Source organism: Coffea arabica, chromosome 10e (assembly GCF_036785885.1).
Source record: "Coffea arabica cultivar ET-39 chromosome 10e, Coffea Arabica ET-39 HiFi, whole genome shotgun sequence".
Lineage (NCBI taxonomy): Eukaryota > Viridiplantae > Streptophyta > Magnoliopsida > Gentianales > Rubiaceae > Coffea > Coffea arabica.
The window spans coordinates 6,884,091-6,908,748 of NC_092328.1; the positions used below are offsets into that span (position 1 = coordinate 6,884,091).

Below are 24,658 nucleotides of genomic sequence, written 5' to 3' on the forward strand. Positions count from 1 at the left end.
AGTGTGATGTTTGGTTCTTTTGCTACTTAATTGTTTCTCTTTCTTGAGCTTGGGGTGTTAGGTTGGATGGCTAAAAATTGAAAAATCAAATCATGCTTCAACCATTTTATCAAATATAAAATAGCCCCAAAAAACCAACCCAAAATTGTTACTGCTAAGCCATGGTGGCCATTTTGTTTTCCGAAACGTTTGATGCCTCCTTTCCTTTGTTCATCTTACTAATCATCCCGGAAATTTGGTCATCTCAAAATCAGAGATGAGTCAGTCTACTTTATTTCCACAGTTTATCATCTAGTATAGAGTAAAAGTTTCACACTACAGTACTGTTAGTCCAGAGAATCTTTTCCATTTACAACGGGAGAGTGTACTAGATGAGGATAGAAAAGATTTTGGTCCTTTGTCAATTGTTTGGCAGATAAGTTTTTTTGCTAAATTTGTCTATTACAAGTTTTTTAAAAATTTTAACTACAGTAAATTCAAAAAACTTCTTAAAATTTTTAAACTACATACTTCAAAATGTTCAAAAATTTACGCACTTAAAAATTTTTTTAAAAACTTCTACAGTAAGTTACAGTAAAATTTTAGATAAATACCCAAAAAACTCACTTGCCAAACGAGACAAACTATTGTCGGGAAAAGTGCTTATATGGTTACATGTTTGAAAGAAGTACTCTTAACACTTTTCAAAATTGAGTGGTCCAAAGCTTTCTGGTAGAACCATTTCCAAAGGTGAATTGAGAGAAAAAGGGGGCAAAAAAAAAAAAAAAGAAGAAAGAGAGACAGCATTAGAGCACTTATTTTCCTGTGCTAAGCAAGAAAAACCTGATATTAGACCAGACGTAGTGAAAGTTACCTGAAAATGGAAGCATCATATCATGTGCGAAAAAAACACAGAAAAAAAAAGTTTACAAGTATTAATGGCTTTGGTCTTTTTAGGTTTGGATTCTAATTCTCATTCTCCCTTCCCATTTGTTAAATTCCACTCTTTTCCTACTTTAAAAAAAAAATCTGAATTCCAAATCCATGACCTTAACTAAAAGGTTGAGGTGTAAATGAGTTTAATCAATTTGTCTAATTATTTTAACAAGCTCAATAATTTATTTAAATTTAATTTATTTATTTACCAAATCAAGGTTAAATGACACTTCTATTAAATTTGAAAGTTATTGAATGTAAACTACTGTTCAATTTTAATTTGATTAATTGACAAATTAAATTCAAAAGAACTCTAATCAAGTCAAATAATTTGATTTATTTTGCAACCCTATTTAAAAATATCCCCGAGTATGATCTGTCCATTACGGTTAATATGTACTTTTGTTTCTTTCTTCTCGAGGAGCCCGCCAAGCTGTAATTAAAAATCAAATGTCAAATTGTCAAACCTTCCTCAGGTAGCGCCAGGTGCAACGGATTGATATAAGGCCTAAACACGGTTCCCACTAACTATAATGACTTTCCAACAACAGTTCCATGTGTCTCAAGCCTTCTTCATGATTTTTCAATAAACCAACGAAATCTTCTTTCTTTATTGTGTTTCTTTCTTTTCTTTTCTTTTTTTTTTTTGGTCAGGTGAAGTCATTTCTTTCGAGTTTTGCCGACAGGCCCATTTTGTATTTTGTTTAAAAAATAATTCTGATCAGAAAACAGGAAGCAAACTAATTTTGTTTAAAATTAAGTGGCCTAGAATAAAATTTGTATGGATTCTCTGTTCCATCAATTCCAATAACGAAAATGACAGTTAAAATGTCAACGGCCTTTTCTAGGAAGTCAGGCAGAAAAATTAGCATGTGTTTAGGCAGTTAACAAGGTCAATGAGATTTCCACATCAACTTCAGACGAATCTTATAAAAGACTAGTGATTATGAAGAACATGATACCATAAAATGGGACATAATTAATGACGGACATTAAATTTCACACCTCAATTGTCCAGCTGCTGAAAAAGCGAGCTCAACCTCCCTGCAAACTGCATTAAAACGTAAAGCATGATTTTAATTTTTTTCACATTTATATTAATACAACGAAAGAAAAGGGATTAGGTTCGGATTCCCACCTAGATTTTTTTTTTGTTTTTGTTTTTGTGGTTGTCAGAACCAAAATTTGAATTCTGAACCTAACAACAGGAAACGTTCTAATATCCCTCCCCTGGCCATTGGCCAACTCCAACGGCTGATTTCTAAATAGTTAATTACTCTTTGCCTTTTTTTTTTTTTGGAGTAATATTTGTTTTTGTACCTAGCATTAACAATCTCCATACCTTTGAAAGAAAAAAGGAATACAGTTTTTCTACTTGATGCTCAATGGGCATTCGTAAAGACATTTAAATTATCTAACCAAAAAAGAAATTTAAATTACACTTTTAGCTTAATTTATTATAAAAATACATACACTAATAAGTATTATTCTACCTTGCATCTATCAGCCTTTTCTATTGAATTTTACATTTTTAAGGCCGACGATAATGCGAGAACAACTATTTTCTTGCCAGAGCAATTTTTTCCTTGTAGAGTAAAATCTCTCCAACGAGAAAATAAGTGCTCTGGCAGCATCACCAACCTATTTCTAAAAGACTAGGCACTCACCCAAAGAAGTTATAGAATTCTGCCAAGTAAATCTACGAATAAATTTGAAGCACTTCGCATGAATGCATTTGGACTGAAATCCAGTTTTTTTACAAGTTCCAACATTGATATGTTTAACCAACGGAAAGTGGGTTTCTCGCTTTGTTTGACTACAAAATCAGAGCCTGAACCTACGATCAGGTGTACCATTTGGAATCGCGCCTTCTTTAAAGTCGTCAAATATAATGCCCTCAAGAATAATTAAAAAAAAAAAAAAAAAGATCGTCAACCATATAAAATCCCATTTCCCCAGCTATGTCCTATACCATTCAGATAGTTTTTATTTACAATAATTTCTAACTGACCCTTAGTCACTCGACACTTGAGAAAAGAACGACGTGCATCCTCGTTCACTATTTGTTGTATTGGACCACATCTTGAATGTGCAAGTTGGAAGTTAAAAGAAAAAAAAAATGGTCCCAGAAAGAAAAGGTGAAGAAACAAAGTCAAAACGACGCCACTCTAAATAAAGAAGCATACGTCAGAATCGTGCAATGCATGATTCATGCAAACATGGTTGGTAAATGAGGAACACAACATGTCAGGATTGAAATACCTGTTCGTCATTTGGCACACACATTAATACCTGATACAGGTCAGGTATCACAAGCCTCCCAAGTTGAGATTCATTAGCCAAGAACAGTACATCATTGCCAGGAAGAGATTTGCAGAAACAAAGCCTGATGTCTACAATAGGTTAGATCTGCAGATGAGACTTGAGAGAATCACTTCAGCAACGATTAGTGCTCATCTGACTATGATTTGCAGAATTTATAATTGATACAAGCCTGACTTACTTAACCGAAAAAGAGTAAAAAAATGTATATGACATTAGGAGCAACAGAAATAACTCAACGCATCAGACAAAATGTTCAAACAGGTATTTCATCGATTTATATGAAGACCACAATTAACTAATAACTATAGCTCATGGGATTCCTTTGATTTGCATTTATGACGAATATGGAGAGTGTAACAACAACATCACCCTACTCGGATTCTGCAGAGAGAATCCAAGAAGCAAACCTATGAAGCTCAGATTTTTCTACATGAGTGAGAAAAAACTATGAATTTTCGCCCTAACCTGGTTAACCAAATGTACAGATTAAGAAAATTGATTACACTTCAAAATTTTAAAAAAGCATCTATGGATGGCTGGCCAGCAATTCACCCTACATTTGAATTTTATGAGCCACAGCATCTCCAGAACCAAGACAACACACCCAACTCAGACTGTCCAAGAATTGCTCATTTCTAGTTGATTCTGGGATTCTTTAGTCCTTTAAACGTAAATTAAGGCTTTCATTTTCTCAGGACTCAGATTACCAAGTAGTGTGGCACTGGATGTACAGGGCAAATAGAATCGATGAACCTGATAGTCAGTCTTAACCAATATCTGTAACCCTCTCCGTGTCTTCACTGCATGACAAGTCTCCTATATCCTCTCTTCTTTTCAGGCTATGTATCAACTCCTCTACTGCTAATAAAACTGCTGTAGATGTCACTGCAGATAGCCACACTGCTTGAAGACACAGCCAGGAGTATCATGACCCATGACACAAGCCTGTCATTCTTGGTCGCAATGCCATGAGTATCTCTGCACAAGCATAACCACATAACATGAAAATTTGGAAACATAAAACCAAAAAGGAAGAATAATAGTTGGCAAGTGATGATTCCAAGGTGAGAAAAAGGGAGAGAATGTTTTTGAAAATTTATCTGTACAACAGTGTCAGAAAGGTAATGTCTCCTTGTGTCCAATCTGGAACTAACAGTTAAGGACAATGAGTATCCTTCTTGGGAATGGAATTACCGATTTAGGAACATATATAACAAGTGGAGTTGAGTTTAAACAAGCTCATCATTAAATTTACAGCCCATCTACATTTTGAACATTCCTAATCTTCTGTTTTAAGCCTACACAAATGACAGGCATCTAGCTTATATACAGCAGAACTGAAAGCAGAGGAGCAACAAAATACAGTATTCTATCACTTTCAGTCCTGCAGATGTGGCAATCTAAGAAAAATCTATCAAATTATATTTTTTATTTATTATTATTTTTTAATCTGTACCGAGCGCATAGCTTGTATACACAAGATCAACTAAGAGAATAGATGTTAGCATGCTTCTTAAGTGTATAATTCATAGAATGGAAACCATTAACTCTCTACTCACCTAAGTGCAATGGCAGCAGGAAATATGTAACCAACAGAGACTGTAGCTGTAGCTCCAGTGAACTGAAAAGCATCCCAGATGCTAGGTACACAATTGGCTCCCACAAAGATGAAACTGATTAAGGTTGCAGTAATTGAGAAGAATCTTCTATTATCATAAACAATAGGAATTGCGTGATGGAACACAAGGCCATCAACGTTGAGGCGAAGAGAAAAGAATACAATGGGAAATACAAGCATCAGGTGAACTACATAGCTCACTCTCACCACATCATTAAGCAGTAAGCCATATGGGATCCCAAGACTGCCATCAAAATTGGAGAGTATATCATCCATTGTCTGATCTCCAAAGAGGAGAAATCCAAAGAAGCTAGTTGCTAAATAAACAGATGTACACAAAGTGATTGACGTCCTGACTATAGATTTCATCTGTGCGGAGTCTTTTAGCTCATTCTCTATAGGATGAACTGTAACACATGTACAGAGAAGCAATCAGCAAAAAGCAACTAGTGGCAAGAGAAGAAAAAGTACTTATAATGCAGCAGAAAATCTCAAACACTCTAAGATGATAGTAAAATCAATTTCCAGGATCACTTCTCGAGCTCTATCAGCTGGCACCATGCCTTGATAGCATTGATTGCCCGACCAGGATAATCTCCTCATTTCCACCATGGTAAGTAATAAATTGCTAAATGCCAAAATCAAATTCATACATTTTCCACCCCAATATTTAAGAACATCCCAAATAATCCAACATTCAATCTGCATACACTTAAAACTCCCCCTATTTTATTTGTGCTTAAAGCTTTCCCCATGTGATGTTTAGAATTACACATTGCAAAGAAAATCACTTAATTGCCCCAGATTTAAACATTTTCCAGCATACTCATTTATGCATAAGAAATGTTTCTAAAACACATGAAGTATCCTTGTAAGAAGGCCATCACTCAGACAAGATAACACGAACATGATGAGGCATTTCCTTGAATTATTAAATAAAAACACAAACCACATACATATTCCAATTTAGACCATGCATAAACACACCGGGTACATCTACTGTGACATTAAATTACTTTAAAATGTTTGTAAGTTGTAACAACTTTCAAAGTACACATGATACCCATAATTACACTTCTTAATTCATCATAGATGATAACAATTTTCTTCTCAAAAAACATCAAGGACTATAAATTTTCATTTTGAAAAATCATTAGTTAAAAGTTCCAGACACATCTACACTTGACAATGGCAGTAAAACTATGCAAATGACAAGTTAGAATTGCATAGTGCTATTCTTATTTCAACTTTTCAGTCACTAATATGACTATTTGTAAAGCATTCATTGCCAACACCAAAAGGCTAAAAATGGACTATTTAATTGGAAGAGATAGGCAACAGTGATATGCTTTTCTCCTGCAAGACACCCAAATAAAATACACAAGCGAGTTCCTTGTGCAACAGTAAAATTAAGTAAAACAGCTCCAAATAGATTAAAGACCAGAACTTACCATTGTGATGACAAATATAGGCAGTAACAAGTACAGGAACAACGGTGAAAAGCCTCCAAAAAGATGCCTGATCAACAAGTTTTGGCATCAAACGTGGTATTCCAATGCTGCCATTTATCAGTTTAATAATGGCTATTCCTGCTGTGATCACCACAAATACAACAGCCAAAGCCACCGACAAAGCTGATGTGTATCTCAGTGAATCTAGTTAAGGAAATTACTAATATTAGCCAATGGTGATAAGCTAGCGTGTATATCAAAGAATCTAGCTGGTATGATGCTTGTTAGATGATCATGGACAAAACTAAATGCTTGAGCAACTGCTAATCTTCTACTATGTTTACAAGAAAGGTTTCTACCAAATAGCCGAAGTTGTACTACTATCTTACCGAAATAAAAGCATTAAACTCAATGGTAATCAAAGGAGTGCAACTAGCGATATGCCACAATCTCAATCCTTTCAGATTAAACTTGTGATGATTTTTTCTCTTTTAGGCTCACAGAGTTCAATAAAGGGTGATTGGATCTTAACCTAGTATCTCTTGTTTTCAAACTTTATCTCAATTTAATTAAATCTCTTCAACAAAGAACAAGCTCTAGATTTACTCAATTCAGAGGGATAATACTACATTTCATTGAGGAAAGAAAGGTCAGTTAGATGGGTATTAACTCCATGGGTAAAATTTTTCATAGGAGCTTTTTCTCCAAACCAAAATGATATATTGAATATAATGGATCCCAAGGGGTTTAACATTTCTGGATAGCTAATGAACCACCATAACTTTCAGAGACGGGTGACACAAAATGAACAACATATCTACACAAATTGGGCCATCACTTGAATGTGTGTACGCTGTGATGTAAAATTAAACAAGAATTCAATATCAGGAAACTTCTACAAAACCAGGCACTTAGTGTGAAGTTATTATATACAACTCAAAGTAGAAATAGTAAGATTATAAGACGGGAAAGAGTTTTGGATGCTCACCAACACGCTTGAATGATATCAGAGGAGCAAAAACAAAAAGGGTTGTTAGAAGCAGCACGAAAGATCGTCTAGTCCACCAATACTGACCGAACCATTCTTCCATTACACCGGAATGATGCACCCCATCTGACGTAGACCCTGATAGCACATCACCTGTCACCAGAGACACCAGCTTAAAGTTACTTCCCAAAGGATTCTTCGTCCTTCAGCATGTAGCACCAATATTATTCCCACTAGGACACCATCTACAGTTGCACTTACCTCATCCTCACCCCAGCAAATACTGCCCTTGGTCTACCAGGGTGGCACACCTAACATAGCTTAGCTCAAATTGAGCCTCGTAAAATTCAACGCCACCAAAATTCTAATCACAAATTGATGAAAACATATCATACTTTATCCCAGAAGGCAAAAAAAATGAAAATAAAAACATCAGAAATTGGATTTTCTCCCAAAAAAAAAAAAAGCAACTTCAGCTCATATTAAAACCTAGCTGAAACCCAATGTATGTAAGCCCATAAAATTAGATAAGAAAAGCCAAAAAAGGAAAAAAAAGAACAAAAATGATTGGAGCTTAGGACCAATACCTATGATAATCATGTAGACAACAAGAGTGCCGACGTTGTTAATCACAATGCAGAACTGAAGCAGAGTCCGGCCGGCGCTGCCGAATGCATCGCAGGCTAAGCCGGAGTAAGAGGTGGCTTTGGAAGCTTTACTAAACCTTAAAATAATCTCAACAGACTTTTCCGTCAACATTGCCGCAAGAACGATGAAGATTAACCCCGGGACCATCCCTAATTGCTTCAGCGTTTCGGGAAGGGCCATAATTCCGGCGCCGACGATGGTGGTAGAGAGATTGAAAACGGCGCCAGAGAATGAGGCCCCATCGACGTCGAAGCTGCCGACCTGGTGAAATTCCCCATCGCCGTCGGCAACACGCTTGCTTGGAAGGAGCGGCGTTGATTTAGGGCTCCGGCGATACTTGCGATCGACGTAGGACATTCTCGTAAATTTCTGGTTAGAATTTGTCAGATGGATTGATCCGACTGAATATATCAAACAAACGTAGACGGTGCCTGGACGAGGCTTTGTGTTATGAGTTTACGCGGGAAGTAACGTGGACGTGGAAGCCAATTAGATGGTAACAAATCGGCGATGATGGGACCCGAAACTGGCAGTTAGGACATGGACTTTTCCTGTGTCTAAACTCTAAACTCTAGTGTGTGAAATGAAGAAATGTCTACCAACATATTCTACAGGATAATAACCATGCTAAATGCTAAAGAGTTTTTTCTTTCCGTTTTTTTTTTTCCATACCAACAGATAAATGATTATTTAATCATTTTAATTAGTGTATATAATAAGCTTTTACCGATTGTTTTTCATTTTCGATTATTATCATTTGTGCACGGATTAGCACTCAGAAGTAGTAAATTACATATTTCCCTGTTTTATCCATCATAAAAAACATGTGACCCTTTCCGACAAGCAACTTTGAACTAATACTACTGAAATCAAGTTTTGCATCTTTTTTCATTACAAAGTTAGGTATGCATAATCAAGTGCAAAGAGTAGCCCAAAGTTAGGTAGATATTTTGGCCAAAAGATTTCTTTCCCAAGCTAAACAGCTTCTTCACCAGACTCGCATTTCCAACCATTAACAAAGGAACTAGGCATATGACAGCTAAACAAGTACCGTATTAGAAAACCTAAGCCCCACCCTTTTGGCAGCTACGTCTGCTAAAAAGAAATGATCGAAATGAACTGGATATTGCAGATTGAAGCCAATCTAAATGGTATCTAGATTGAAGCCAATTATTGGCCCCCAGCCTAAGCCGAAAATAAGCGATAGCCCGCTAAGCTACACATATTTGGGTAAATGTACAAGCAATAGCCCAGGCTAATGGTAGTTAATGCATCCGCGACCTCATGCAAGTGCAACAAGTCTCAAGCAACCCCCTCGTTCTAAAACCTAGCGTTCAGGTTGGCCGTGCTGTCTCAAATTCTAAAAAGAGTAAAGATAAATGCCCCTAGCAGTTTAAAACTGCTCTGTACTCAGCTTGTCTGCGCCCTTCATCCTTGCATTATGAGGCAATGCAGCAATAGGTCATCACGCTCAGAACGATAATCAGAGATGACCGACCAGTTGAGAGTTTGGAAACCAGTAATTATCGCCTTATTTTGTAGATTCCAACCCAATGGAAGGCCCAAGAGACCACAGAAATTAGCAGTAGATTTATGAGCATTGGTCAGGTTTCTCATATTAGAAGACTGCACAGCTATGAGTCCAAGACCATGATGTCAACCTGAGGCAGAGCGAGATAGACCAAACTGTACCAAAAATTGTCTTGCAATAGACATATTCCATGGGAAGAAAATCCAGGCTGCACAGTGCAAGAATTAACTTCTGTGCTAGTTAGTACCAGAATCAGACTAGTTAGTTTCCAATCACCGCTTTCTCTTTCTTTTGGAATTCTTGTCTAAGTCAACCTCAGCAGGCTTTGATGATAGAGCTCTTGACTTGGCAGCTACAGAAGAACTCCACAAAGCCCTCTCAACATCTGATGGCGTGAATAGGTCCTCCTCGCTCGAAAGTTCCTAAGAGCAATTTTTCAATAGATTGCATCAAACAACAAAAGATGCAATGTCAAACAGAAAGAAAATCCAACTCACGATAAGATAGCAGTTTGGCTAGGACCAATAGTGCAGTTCAGTCTATATCAAGTCATTCATGTAAACACCCAAATATCACATATCAAAGTAGCTACATCAGCATGCAAGAAGTAAATAGACGATACACCATCCTTCATCAAGAGTTTCACCTTTCAAACAAGCCATCAAAGATGGTATCAAAGCTAGGACCTCTGGGGCCTAATGCAGCATATACCCCAGCCCCTTACTACCCCAAGATCTTCCTATGTATTCTGGGCTGCCGTTTAGGATGATCAATTCTGAAGGCTAAAAAATTTTCTGGCAATGTCTAAGTGATTGAACCTAGTAAACATTCAAGAAGATTCGGATACCCTCTCTGCCCAGAGATCCAGGAAGAGTAAATTGAATTGAAGGGAAAGATGTTGAAGCACATAATTATATTAATAGTAATTAAACATGTAAAAGCACTAGCATTACCGTCGACATAAGATGCCAGACGGTAACCAAGGCCTTCATATTAAAAAGACACTCCAGCACCACAAGGTGATGGTTGCAAAGACAAAAATAAACAGATAAATAAAATCATAATTTCATGATTATATGGCACCAAATCTGAAGCACAAGCCACGGCAAGAATCAGTTCAATATGGCAATGCAGAGCAATTGGTAATGTGCATTGCGATGCAGCCAAGTCGAAGGAATCGCATCAATCAGCAAAAACTAACTTGTTGACGAAAATATGTTTTTCTAGAATGCAGTGAAAAACATTTAAAAAAAAAAATAGATGCAGTAGATAAATTAATTGCAACTGAATAATTTTGAATTCTGATCATTTTCTATAACAGGATACACTTGATACCAAAAACATCCGGAAATATATTAGTTAGCTGCAAAATTCAGCTCGAAGTTGCAGTAGCAACAATCTCTGATTAATAAAAATAAAACACAGAAAAAAATAAATAAATTCAAACCAACCATTGCCTTGGCCTGTAACTTCTCCACAAAAACTAGATAACTCTTCAATGTATAGTCCTTCGTGTTACCAATTGCTGCTTCCATCGCCTAATTCAACCACATTCGCAGCCACCCAAAAAAAAATAATTAATTAATTTACATAAAATGTCTCCTTTATTATTATTATTTTCTTCAAGAAAAATTACTCCACAAATTCTCTTAATTTTTGTACCTCGTCGGACATGAATGGAGTAATATGAGGAGCATGGGCAGCGAGAATAGCGGAGGCAGTGGCGGGACCCACGCCTTTCAAGACGGTGAGCTCCTTAACAGCTTTAGAAACGTCCGGCAACGACTCGAACGCTTTTCGCGAGGCTGATTTGACAACGTCGTCGTTCAGCGAAGAAACGAAGTCCAGCAGCCTGGGCCTCCATTTGCCCCTGCTCAGCTTCCACTGCATTAATTTTGAGAGTTCATCAGTCGTTATATATGGAGTAGGGTTCCTCTGCTTTACCAGTACCGGAAGCTCGTTCGTGTAGAAATTGTCGAGCGATATAAGGTTTGGTTTGTTTAAGGATTCGATGCTGGACTTGTAGGACGACAGAGCCGCCTTCCATGAGCTTATTTCCGAGCATTTCAACTCCATGCCTGCCATCACTCTGCAATCCCCTTTTTTTTTTTTTACCCCATTTCAATTCACAGTTTGTGACTATTTTACCTTGTTTGAAAGCGTCCGCGCAGAGTCAAAGACCAGAGGTGACGTCCTAACGGCGTCGTTTTGGTTTCGAACAATGACTTTTTCTTACGCCTATAGTTTGGATCCAGTGGCAAGGAGGGAAAATAAGAATTCGTCATGGAGCGGGCTTTTGGAATAGTTTGGACCGAAGCCCATAAAACTTAATGGGCTTTTCCTTTCAACATCTGCATTTGATAAAGCCCATTTAAACTCTTGTCTTTTATTAAAATTATACGCGCATGGTATTTCACTCGAAGTTCTGTCAATTGGATTGTAGAATTCCCAGAAGTACCATTTATACAGGTCAAGACATGCTTCCAGGATAATAGATCACTTATAGATGTTCTTACAAATCGTCCACTAATACAACCATTACATCGATGATGATGGAATTCGAACACGCGATTTTTTTGTAAGAAAATAATCTGTTCTTTTCAACTGAGTCAATTTGTGTTCGCGTGCTCCATGGGTTATTTTGCTGCAGTCACATACAAATAATCCAAAGAATTTTGCTGCAACAACAGCCGAGTCCCAAGTCCGAACTCAACTATTCACTCATTAATTGCATCATCGGGATACAATTTATTACTTTTGTAAATTTCTAAAATGGATCAGATTAAATATGTCCCCTTGGAACGAAACGGACAAGATCAGCATGGCCCACCTGCACAAGGATGACACGCACAAATCGAAGATTAGATTAAATATGCATTTTTCAGAAGAATAACAAAAGAAGGTTGCAAATAGAAAAGTAGCAGTACAGGTTGTCCCTGCAGCGAATCTTTTCATGGAATTTTGTGCAGAGGTACCAGTTGTTGTCTTCGACTTTTAAGCTTATCCAGGCCTATTACGCGACATAAAAGTCATCACCTGTGGTACAATGATATCTTATTTAGACAGTAAATTTTGTTAGTCTACGCGATGAATCTCATGCAAAACCCTGTCCAACCTAGAGATGCAACTGGATATGTGAGTATATTGTATGTATGTGTGATTGTGTTCTAAGTTAAGGTCCGGTACATTGGTTAAGGATAACCCAACCATAAGATTCCTTTCATCGCGAAACCATCATTAATATACAACCAAGAACAAAGAAAAAATCCTTTTGTTTTTTTCTTATTTTCTAGTTTGGTTTAAAAAAAAAAAAAAAAAAAAGATGACGAGGACGACGGCAAGAAGCCTTGGCTAGCCAGTTTTGCAGATTATATCTCCTTGCAGCCATGTATTACATGGATCAGGGGCAGGAGCGGTCATCAGATGGACCACTTCTGAGCTATTCACGGTCAATATTTGGTCAAAATAAATTATACGATCAAAATCACTTTTTGTACTTCGTTTTTAATAACGTGTGTGAATCTCTGCGCGCCTTCAACTGCGGTGTTGCAGAGTGTCATTAAGGAACAATGATGCATGCAATAGCCTGTTGTTACGACTTGGAGGGGATTTAATGGAGACAATAATGCTAACTGGCAACTTTTAGTGCTGTCCAAAATAGTCTTAAGTGAGTTGATCACTAGTCGAATCAACTAGTTAAAACTTATACACTACAAGATCTAAAGGGCGTATAATAATGTACTCTTTTAATCTAAACGTGAAAATCACTCATTTTAGTTGGCTTGACTCGATTGTTGGGTCCTCCCCTAAATAAATTGAAGTGGAGTGGGAGTAAGAGTAACGCAGAAATTGATGATTGATTTTAAAAAATTTTGATCAAAAGATAATTTTTCTGCTACGCAAGCTGGTTGTTATCTTATGCTGAGTGTATTCGCCTTAGGAAAGCTTCTCATTTTGTACACTTATACGGTCTCCCTTTAATATAGCATTTTAGGTTCACCTAAAATAAATGTCATAACAATAATCAAATGAATGAACTTTTGTCCTCTCGAAATATTTTTGTCATATCCAGACGCATTTCTCTATTCCTAAAGATATCTGATAATCATTTATTTAATGTTATAATTAATTAGAATGCCAATCACAATACTGATATGCTTCTGAAAATGTTTGTGGCCAATGAGATACTTATACAATATCTTTAGATAACCCAAAAAAAAAAAGAAAAACACAACATTTTGTTGCACCACCACACCGCCTTCTTCATCTACCAACCATAAGTTATGCACACGAAACTGTACCAACAACCAAGTGAAAGTCTTTTGTTTTTTCTTTTGGTTTCTGTGGCTGAAGAAAGGGGGCTTTTCTCGATCGGGGCGACATTGTGGAGTCCATGTGCACTAGATATGGAACAGGGCAGACCGCCTAGCTAATACCTGAAACTCTCATTCCCTCTTCTTCTTCTTCTTGATAGTTGATAGTACTAGTTGCATTTCTCGATCAACAATGAAATTCACTTTATGGGAAAATCGTATAAAGTAGATTTGAGGATCCCTTACGTTCATTCAGTTCGTGAATCGTGAGATGTCCAAATTGACTCTGGAATCGAATTTGGCATCATTCTTCGGTGTCCTTCCTTATCTTGAGCAGAGTAGACTAGACAATATATGAGTATGCACGAGTCATCAAAACTATTGCGGGTAAATTGATGGCTGTGTAATTTTCAGCAAGAAAGGTGTAATTTACTTGGACCGTCAGCATCAATTGGGGTTACAATTGTCATTCAAATTCGCCATGCAAAATGTGAATCACGTTTTTATAAAGCTTTTTTTTTCTTTTTTTTGTCAATCGTATTTATCTATTCTAGATCTACTCCTAATCTATTTTAAGGAGAGGGTCCAACTAGCCCTATGAAAGAATCGACGGGAATTGAATCACCATCGAATAAGATGAATGCACTGCGCACTCGTATGGATTTAAGCCATCTAAATGGCAAAACACATATTGTGACAAGTGATACGAAGCAAAATTTAAACGTTTAACTTCCCACTGCATCAAAACTTAAAAAGACTTTGGTGATGACCAACACCCATTACGTGTTTATATAAAGCTTCTACGTAGGCATGACAATTATTGGATTGAACGTTGCAAGGGAATTGTATGTACGCACGTAACAAGTCACAACTAGGTGCATGCCTCAAAACGAAGAAACGACATCAAAGTTTCGTTCGTGGACCCAAAAAATTCCCGCAAGAAGTCTCTTTCTCCTGTGATAGCTTTTTTTTTATTTGGAAAATGGCACTTTTTAATGATTAAATATCGCATTCTTTGTTGCAATTGTTGCCGGGCCTCTCGAAGGAACAGTCGGGTTTTATCTAAATGATAACATAGAAAAATTGGGGAAGAAGAGAAGAGGAGAACAAATGCAACGAAATTGGCGCCGGAGCTTGAGTCGAATTGATTAGCCCATGTGCAACCAACGCCCATCAATGATGGTGGCATACAACCAAAACGACTCCTGCAAGATAGCCGCCCCCTTCTCTCGGACCAAAGAAGGTTTGAAGACGCTCGACCAACGGGAGAGGAATGAAAGGAACGGTTTTTTTTTTTTTTCTTTTTCTTTTTCACATGAGTATAAAGCAAGTTATTATTAGTCAAGAAATATTTGTTGATACGTCGTTTTGCAAAATTTCGTAGGCTAGTAGTATCTAATCCAGCTACAAGCTAGTAATATTTAAACCCATTTTTCCATTCCGTCCCCTCGTCAGCTACCTCCATTTTCAGATGAACAGTCCTATCCGACATGCGTACGTGAAAAAGTAAAGTTAACACACTCAAATCGTCATGGGGTGGTCGAGTTCGTACATGGTTGTAATGGGCTAATTAATCTCCAATTAATTCTGATTTTTGTAAGAGCTGATTTCGAAAAGAAAAGCAAATATTAAATGAAAAACAGTTGAGACTATCACATAGAAATGTGTTAAAACTAATTCTTAAAAGGAAAAATTAGTGGAGAACAAAACTAATGTCGCCTTTAGAATTGACTATAAGCGCGAAAAAGAAACATAATACATCTTCTGATCCACGTCCCTCAAATGACCATCCCGCTTCCCATATGCTCCTTGCATGCTGCAGAAAAGGTCCGGTAGTTGGATATTTCTTTCTCGTCAATTGACTATATATTTTGCTGCTGTCCTAAATTTCTTAATTAAATGAATCGGGAGCACTTATTGGGTGGCTTTTATCAACCAATGAATTTGTAGTTGATGAAGTAAAGTTCAAGCGCACGCAAGAATATATACTAGGGACAACCCATAATATATATTATGGGGTTGGCATTTTTCCAGGGCTGCTCGATCAACTACCTAACCCTAGATTTTGGTTAAATGCAGAAAATGTTTGACATTATTTTCAAGAAAGTCTTCAATATAAGTGTTTTTTTGTACTTTAATTTGGTTAAGCCTAAATTAATAGGAGAACTAGGAAACAAGAATTAATGTATAATAGGGTCTTATTTCGAGTATTTACAGACATGTCGGTGCATAATGTTTCTAGTGATTGATGCAATGTCGCAGATCGTTTTGATCTGATCCCTCAGAGTTTGATATAGCCGGTTTTTCAAGCTTCTTGATCTTTCTTTCTTTTTTTTTTTTCCTCTGGTCTGATCCAACAGTGGCTATGTTTTTTGCAACTTCTTGTCATTCTTGAAGAAGAGATCATGTTTCGTCTGCTAAATTGCATGCTCGCAAGGCTGTAATTTGTGAAGTTTACAAAGGGTTGGACCAGTAGTAATTGTAGTAGCAGTAGCGGCAGTATTTGCAGTAACAATAGCAATAAATTGAGTATTATTAGTAAATTGACTCGACGAAAAAAAATATGAAAGCGGCTCCGTGGGCACACCCACAAGAGATCAGGGCAGGGGGATTGGAATCTGCGGATAAGGCGGCGGAGGTCGGAGGAGTTCTCTTACGACGCGGTGGGGAGGATCTCTTGTTCCATTGTCATTCCTAACTTGATGCATGGAAGAGAGCTCTAATTAAGAGACTCTCTGACTACTTAGATTAAAGTTCAGCGGTTGCCTTCTCCAAATGTGTTGAACTATTAAGACCAAAAAAAAGTATAGTAGTACCGAGTGATTTAGATAGAAAAATTATTTGGAATAGTTTTTTGAAAAAATAATGTAAAACATTTTTAATGTGATTATCATGTATGTAAGATAAAAAAAATTAATTAAAAAATATGTTATTACTATTAATAAATAAAATTTGACAAATAAATTACAATACAAACAAACCTAAGTCTCTATTGGTAGTCGACGCCTCATGATCATTGTCCAAGCTAGGGGTGCAAACGAGTCGAGTAGAGTAGAGTTTTGATCTAATCGAACCGAGTCTCCAGTTAATTTTATGAAGTTTGAACTCGAGTTTGAACTCAATGAGCTCAAAATGTCAAGCTCAAGTTCGAGCTTAATAAAAATAATCATTATTATTATTTTATTTTTAAAAAATAAAAATAATAATTTTATTTTTAAAAATAAATAAAATAATAATTTTCTTAATAAACAATAAAATATTATAAATATATATGTAATTTTACTATTAAAATAAAAATAAAAAATATATAATCGAACTCGAGAGTCGCTCGCAAATCAACGAGCTTAATGTTTCTAAACTCAAGCTCGAATTTGAGTTCGACTTGTTTAACTCGAACTCGAACTGGAATCGAGTTCATATTTGAGCCGCTCGCGATCAATTCGATTTCTCCGCAACCCTAGTCCAAGCACATTCAAGAAGCCTTCGTCATTGGTGGGTCCCGGGTTAAAGGAGCTTTCGTCTTGCATGTTTATAGTTGATGGCCTTTCAACCGGTTATTCACGATCTTCCCACTTGGGTGAAAGACGGAACAGAAATGGTAAGATCCCTTTTCGTATTGTGAAACTGACATTACCAGATTCGATTTATTTACGTACATCTGAAAAGTTGAGGGGAAAAAAATGGTTGGATTACATCGTGGATTTAAACAAGTTAGGTGAAAAATATTTTAAAAAACTAATTCTTTTTTTGTTGTAAAATATTTTGTGGATTTACATTCAGTATTTGAATAGTTCAAACTAGCACGAAACTTATATATTTATTAAAGAATAATTAAAAATTTAGAATAATTTATTCAATATTATTTTATTATTGAAAAACTAATTCTTATCAAAAGATGCAGGCACCAATTAATCTTCAGAACATGTTGCATTGACGGAGGATCTAGTGACTGAATTGTACTTTGAGGAGTTGGATAATAAACGGGAAAGCATGATCTTTGCATGATTGCATATGTTGAAGTAATATCATGCTGCACTTTTCTTGAAGTAAAAAAAAAAAAAAAAAAGTGTAAAAATGTAAGATGTATGCTATAGAATAGTGACAATTGATTTTTATCCGATAGAAGAAAAGCAATAAAGGATCATTGTTGCTTGTTTATCATATAATATAAAGTTTAAGTTGTATGCAACCAATTGAATCTCTAATAGTAATGATGATGCAAAATTTGTTGTACAAAAATAAAAGTAATTAATTCTATGAGATATATCTTTAAATTAATATTTATAATATTCTTCAATAGCAATTTATTTTATGGATAAATAGTAAATTAATAATCAGAAATTTGTAAAATAGCAATTTATTTATTCTACAATGGTAAATTAATATTCAAAAATCGATTGGGTGCGATAGCACTATTTGAAATTTGTACAGATAAATAATCAAGTGATTTAACTAGTATCTTTATAACAAAGTGATCTTTTACTAAATTCGCTTCCTTTCATATTCATCCACCGCCACTTGCCAGTCACCTCGTCACCAGTGCCTTATTCGATTCGAAGTATTTTTAAATTTTTTAAAAAACTTATGAGTGTTTTAGAGTATCACCGCAAATGATGATATTTTAAATTAAATTTATTTTTCTAAAACAGATCATCTAGATAGTGTATTATAATCGTAAGTTTTATTTGTGCACGATAATTCAAGAGAAATTGGACGAAAGAACTTGGCCCCCTTCCGATTAATCTCCATGTTTAGACATGAATGAATGAAAGATCATCAATTTGATTGCGCACGAATGGTTTCCACCATCTACAAAAGTGTTTTACTTTCTTTTCTTTTTTTTCAGATAATTGGTGACACTTGCGGTCGAGGAAGGAACGGCAAAAGTAGCTGTGGCTTTACGCGCTTTGGCGCTGTCGAGCACTCATTGTATCACCGTTCCATCGAGGCCAATAAAAGCGTTTGACTGGGACCAAATACGCTTTTCACGGCTCTTTCGTTATTTTATGCCTTTTCGGAGCCACGAATACAGAAAGTTCCAAAACCAAATCAACGAACGTTACGTGTTCTCTTAAAGATTACTCATCCTTAACTAAATTTTTTTATCCTTTTATTGTCACATAACTAAAATTTTTTTATCCTTTTATTGTCACATAACGTGCAACACAATACGCCCAAAGAGCACCCAACACTTTTAACTCTTACATTTTTCAGCTTGACATCATACGATTAGTGTCGTTAAATGGAATGAACAGCTCGAAAGCTCGATTGACCTCGATTTGATAAGGCTTAACCTCGACTCGTTAATTATGATAAACGAGTCGAGTTCAAAATTTGAGTATCTCGATTAGGCTCGATAACTAAGGATATATATATCATTTCACAATTCAAAAGTATAAGAATTGAAAAGTATATGTTTTTATTGGGATTAATTTGCACGAGCTCGTGCAAGCTCGGCTCGTTTGTGATAAACGAATCGAGCTCGAGCTTCCATTTGGCGAGTCGAGTCCGAGCACATTTCAAAGCTTGTCCGTCGAGTGAGCTCAGCAGCCGTGGCTTTACACTATGAGAATATTATATACAATAATAGGAAAAAAAACTCGTGTCACGAGTAAATATTTAAAGTTTATACGTGATTATATATTACAAATTAATCATTCCTACATTATTACCGTGTTGTATACAATAACAAAAATAGACTCGTGTCACGAATAAATATTTGGAGTTTATATGTGATTGCGTGGTTTGCTTATATGTGAGTACCTTTAAATTTTCAGTACCCTTCTAAGTTCTAACTTGATTTCATCTCCATAACACGAAAATTTAAATGGAAAAATGAGTGCAAAACAATTGTTGCAATTCAACCCATTCAGACAACCAACATCACATTAATTGTGAGACAGGAGCTTAGGAATTCAAATATTGCATCTCATCAACGCGTCTCTTCATTAGAATGGTTCTAAATTTAAACAAATGCGTGATGCATTCGATCTGATTTGATGATAGTTCAGTACTTCAGTCCCTGTCAGGTTTCCTTGGTCCATGTTAGGCTGAATATACGTACCGTTACCCAAAAAAAAAAAAAAACATTTAGACACATGGTAGATTTATGACAGCACCCACGTGTTTTATGATTACTGGACAGAGGATTCCAGGTGCGTTTGACTCCCTGTCAAATTGAGATTTAGTTTACTACTGTTAACATCGAAGCCTCTTCAAAATGGTATAGCGGTTTCTACCATTTCTTTGGTATTAGACTGACACAATGGTACATGGTATTCTGCCTCACATCAAGTCAATAGGAACCAAAGGACAATTGACAAGGCTGACTTCACCTTGAAAATGAAGCACAAAATAAGAGAGTAGAACTAAAAGATTACCGGTAAGCTGATAAAGAGGTGGGCTGAGAATTGCATCACATGATAGGCAGGTTATGAATGTGAATGTTTAGTTATATATTAAAATGATAATATTTCAATAAAAAAAATTTGGTCTCCAAAATTTATAATTTTAAGCACATTTAGAACAATTGATGGAACTTAACATTGATTAACAGTCAAAATCGTTTTAGCAATAAAATCCTATTTCAATTTTTCCTATACTATAGCCTCTTAATTTTTGTTCTATATATCATATGTGTATTATTATCCAATTTTAACTTATTTAACGAAGATATACTTTTTAGCTTAAATGATAATGTTGTGCCTATATTATTCTATATAGAGTACATAGTGGTTAACGACACTATGTTATCTAATTTGAATTATTTATCTATAGAACCAAAAAAGTAAAACAATCAAAATATATTTCATAAAAAAAAACTATAGTAGGTCAACTACATATAACCAAGAGACATTTAAATTACTTTGAACTCGTGCTAAATTGCTCTCGTAGTGGGGGCACAATTTATTTACTTTTCTCAGTTTTCTGTCTATTAAATCCAAAGTTTCAATGGAAAGTTTTAAAATAGTTACTTTGCTCTTTGTTTACTTTAATATTTTACCACAACCCTCCCCCCTGTTACCTTAAGAATTTTATTGAATGATTCAAACAATTATACAAAATATTAATTTCATCTTAAATTCAATTGATAATCTATTAAAATTGAAAAAAGAAAACAAATCTGATTTACTTATAGTTCATATTCTTTATAGTTTGAATGGATATCTAATTGAGCGTTTAAATATCAATACAAGTAACCAAAAAAAAAAAAATTCATTATCAATTAATTCTCCATAATGCAAAAGCATACATACATATATAATGCTACATTTGGGACCAGTCATGCAAGAGTAAAAGTCTATGAGAAACAAGTAGGATGAATACACAAAATAAAAGAATAAAAGAAAGAAGTTTCCTGAACCTTTGCACATTTTCAACATAATTTCAATCTAATTTGCATTTCTTTTCCTTTGAAACCGTTAATATCACTATTTAAAATCTAAGATACCATGATGATCCAAATTCGAAACATTGCTATAAAATATGCAAAGTCAAAACTATTCAGTAGTGGCAACTTGACTTTGATCTTTAATCATCATTTTTTCGTCAATTTACTAAATATGCTTAAGATTTGAAACACTGGGGACCAAATTTGTTTTGATCCAAGCATTAATGATCAGTCCTACATATGCAGAGTATTATAAACAAGAATTGTATTTCTTCCAAACTTTGGATATATGTTATGTATTGATTTAAATTACAACTTTTAAACTTATTTTCTTCATAATGGTTGGTTAGTGATAATTTAGTTTTAATATTATTGTGATATCATTTTCTAATAAAGTGTAGGTGATTTGTCACTTAATCATAAATTTTTATCTCCTTTTGCCTAAAAATATGTTCAAGTTCGGGAGTACCAATAGTAAAAAGTTTTTATGTTATTTGAAAGAAAATTATTCATTCATTAGTAAATTCAGGCATGTCATATTGTATTATATTATCCATGAAAATATATGGAATACTTTTAATGTGAAGATTGTTTGTTGTCCTACTTTTAGAATAGACAATGAGCAATTATATTTTTGTATTTACACCTATTAAAAATATTTCTTAACTGTATCACTACATAGTTTAATTAATACGAATATTTGATTTCAAGCATGTATACATTAGTACAAATAGCATTAGTATTACTAGTGATAAAGGGCGCACTCAATCTATGTACAATTTAAACAATCACTTTTTATATGGAAGAAATTAGTATAAAATTTTAATAAACAAAAAACTTTGATCTTTTAAAAGTTTTTTTTAATATTATTTTCATGAACTTGGTAATTATAATGTTTGTGGTTGGTTATTGGTGAAAGTTAGTTGTGGTATTGGTTGACAATACATAAGCAACATGTTAATCAGATGATAAAAGTATAATTAAGTGATGAATTAATCTTTCCTACACTGACAGTGTATACACTATCAACATTTGAATGAATTACAAATATGCAAAATTTAAATTTAAAATTCAACATTTACATGTATATCATAAATTCAACTTATACACTATCACTGTATATAAGATTTGCTCGTAAGTGATTGCGATGATAATGCTGAAAATTTAAAAGTGACAAATATGGTCTAATTAAATTTTACCTATACGCACTGCAGTTATTATGTCATCAATTCATTCTCATTAATTTGGTATAATACCATTACAAATGCATTTTTAAAACATTTCTTTATGTTCTACCGGCAAATATAAAAAACAATCATGCAACAACATATTACTTTTGCTACAAATATTCCATCTCAACTAATTAATTAACCATTTGTCTACTCCTTTACAATTATTAATTCCTATGATTGGTTTAATTAATTGCACATATTAATTTACGATCATTTTCCTCCTACCCATGATTGGTTTAAGGGTTACTCACATTTAATCCCCTAAAGATATATCTCATTTCTCAGTTTACCTCCAAACTTTTAATTTTACTCATTTAACCCCCTACAGGACAAAATTGCCCTTGCATTATTTTGATTTTTTTATTTACCTTATTTTCCTTTCTTTTATTTTGATCCGTACCCCTTATGAAAGTTAGTTGTGCTATTGGATGACAATACATAGACAATATGTTAATCAAATGATAAAAGTATAATTAAGGTGATTATGATGATAATGTTGAAAATTTAAAAGTGACAAGTATGGTCTAATTAAATTTCACCTATTTGCACTCCGGTTATTATGTCATCAATTCATTCTCATTAATTTGGACTAATACCATTACAAATGCATTTTTTAAACATTTCTTTATGTTCTACCTGCAAATATAATAAAAGAATCATATTAATTACTTCTCATATAATAAAACAACATATTACTCCTCCTACAAATATTCCATCTCAACTAATTAATTAACCATTCATTTACTCATTTACAATTATTAATTCCTATGATCGGTTTAATTAATTGTATATATTATTCCAAATTTCTTCCAAAATATTTAAATTATCTACTCTTTTGTCAATTTATGTAATTAAATGAATCAAAATTTATCTAATTCTGTACATACATATATTATTTATTTTTTCTAATTTCTTTCAGTTATGTATCCAACTTTGCATTTTCTTCATTATGTCTATTGTATATAAATTAGAAAACAATAATAATGTCTTGGGTCTTTTCACATGGGTTAACGTGGGTGAACCCATGTGACTGACAAATTGTCTTGGGCCATTTCAATGTGGAACCCACCATCACAACACTCATTAAGTTCCGGTAGCCTTAACCCACACCAAAAACAACCTTGAATTTTGCTTTTCCTAACGTGTCTGGCTCCTACCACATCCGTACCACATCAAACCACTTTACCAATGCATTGGTACAAACCACTGTACCAATCCTTAGAATTTTCGCTGTTAACATCGATTAATCATTTTCTGCATGCCTGTCCCGCTTTCCCCAACCCCACCAAAAAGCAGAAGCCGAGAGGGAAAAAAATGCTTCAAATTTTTGTATTTTCACGATTGATTGGTCGTACTCACTTTCTTAAAATTTCAACAACTTTTCCATTTTATATGAATGATTAAAGCTGCCTTTATATATGAATAATCGATAAAAGCATATATATATATATATATATATAGGTATTGTACCCTTGCACTTTCATTCGGACATGAGTGGCATATATCCGTATTTATGATTGAGCCTTAAATTTCAGCTTCGTACATGTTCTGTTCTCGTTTGTTGTAAAATTGTAAAGGTTAATTACTGAGAATAATTAAAATCAGCTAAGGTTGTTCTCGAGTAAATTCTAGATTTTATTATTTTGTCATTAGAAAATCTAAAACTTAAATGAATAAATATACAAGAAAAAAAATCAAGTAAATATCCAAAATAAGTATCTAAAATTAGGTGAAACAATCGCACGAGAACATATCAATAAAGAAATTGTAATAGCTCACATAAAATCTACGTTTCAACCAGCGTGAAAGTATGAATTCCCTTGTGAGGAATGACACATCGTTTTTTTACCTCAACCCCTTCTCATCTTTAACGGTTAGATTCAAGATTCGAATTCTAAAATTAACGGTGGAAGGGAATGGCACAATTTTAAATCTCTTGTGGATCAAGAACAAGATATTTGCACGGCAAAGGAAAATTTTTTTTTTTTTTTTTTGCCGTTATTTAATTTGAACCACACTAAGAAGAGAGAGAGTGACGAAGAAATTGTAGTGTGTGGTAGGTTGGAGTTGGGCCCTATAAAAAGAGTGGGGGAGCAGCGTAAATCCTGAAATGTCTCGGGGACACAACTCAGCAGCCTCACACAGTCACACACACTTGGCGCTTGGTTGCATTGTTCCCACATAACCCCAAAATCGCCAGCGAAGCATTCAGTGGAGAATATATTCCGGAGAAAACACATTTAAACG

At 34.8% G+C, this 24,658-nt stretch overlaps 2 protein-coding genes and 1 pseudogene across 2 annotated transcripts; 1 reads left to right on the top strand and 2 right to left on the bottom strand.

Moving 5' to 3' along the window:
• Positions 1 to 3,531: 3,531 nt before the first annotated feature.
• LOC113712217 (amino acid transporter AVT6A) lies at positions 3,532 to 8,597 on the bottom strand. Its single transcript, XM_027235542.2, has 5 exons — positions 7,885 to 8,597; positions 7,298 to 7,450; positions 6,310 to 6,513; positions 4,800 to 5,265; positions 3,532 to 4,218 (listed from the first exon to the last, which is right to left on the bottom strand). The coding sequence occupies exons 1-5, from the start codon at positions 8,300 to 8,302 to the stop codon at positions 4,080 to 4,082; spliced, it is 1,380 nt and encodes a 459-aa protein (XP_027091343.1). The 5' UTR covers positions 8,303 to 8,597; the 3' UTR covers positions 3,532 to 4,079.
• Positions 8,598 to 9,051: 454 nt separating this feature from the next.
• Positions 9,052 to 11,632, bottom strand: LOC113711742 (uncharacterized). The gene is made up of 3 exons (XM_027234934.2): positions 11,139 to 11,632; positions 10,928 to 11,014; positions 9,052 to 9,898 (listed from the first exon to the last, which is right to left on the bottom strand). Exons 1-3 carry the CDS (start codon positions 11,559 to 11,561, stop codon positions 9,749 to 9,751), a joined length of 660 nt encoding a protein of 219 aa, XP_027090735.1. The 5' UTR covers positions 11,562 to 11,632; the 3' UTR covers positions 9,052 to 9,748.
• Positions 11,633 to 12,244: 612 nt separating this feature from the next.
• LOC113713095 (U6 spliceosomal RNA) lies at positions 12,245 to 12,358 on the top strand (annotated as a pseudogene).
• The last annotated feature ends 12,300 nt before the right edge of the window (positions 12,359 to 24,658 follow it).

Bases quoted from the DNA above. Each gene is read 5' to 3' on its own strand.
- LOC113712217 (XM_027235542.2), bottom strand. From the start codon at position 8,302: ATGTCCTACGTCGATCGCAAGTATCGCCGGAGCCCTAAATCAACGCCG. The intron at 7,451-7,884 runs GTATTGGTCCTA...CTCTGGTGACAG, and splicing joins TGTCTACATGATTATCATAG to GTGATGTGCTATCAGGGTCT. The intron at 5,266-6,309 runs GTAAGTTCTGGT...CATGTGTTACAG, and splicing joins CTATATTTGTCATCACAATG to TTCATCCTATAGAGAATGAG.
- LOC113711742 (XM_027234934.2), bottom strand. From the start codon at position 11,561: ATGGCAGGCATGGAGTTGAAATGCTCGGAAATAAGCTCATGGAAGGCG. The intron at 11,015-11,138 runs GTACAAAAATTA...TGGTTGAATTAG, and splicing joins CTCCATTCATGTCCGACGAG to GCGATGGAAGCAGCAATTGG. The intron at 9,899-10,927 runs GTTGGTTTGAAT...AATTGCTCTTAG, and splicing joins AGTTACAGGCCAAGGCAATG to GAACTTTCGAGCGAGGAGGA.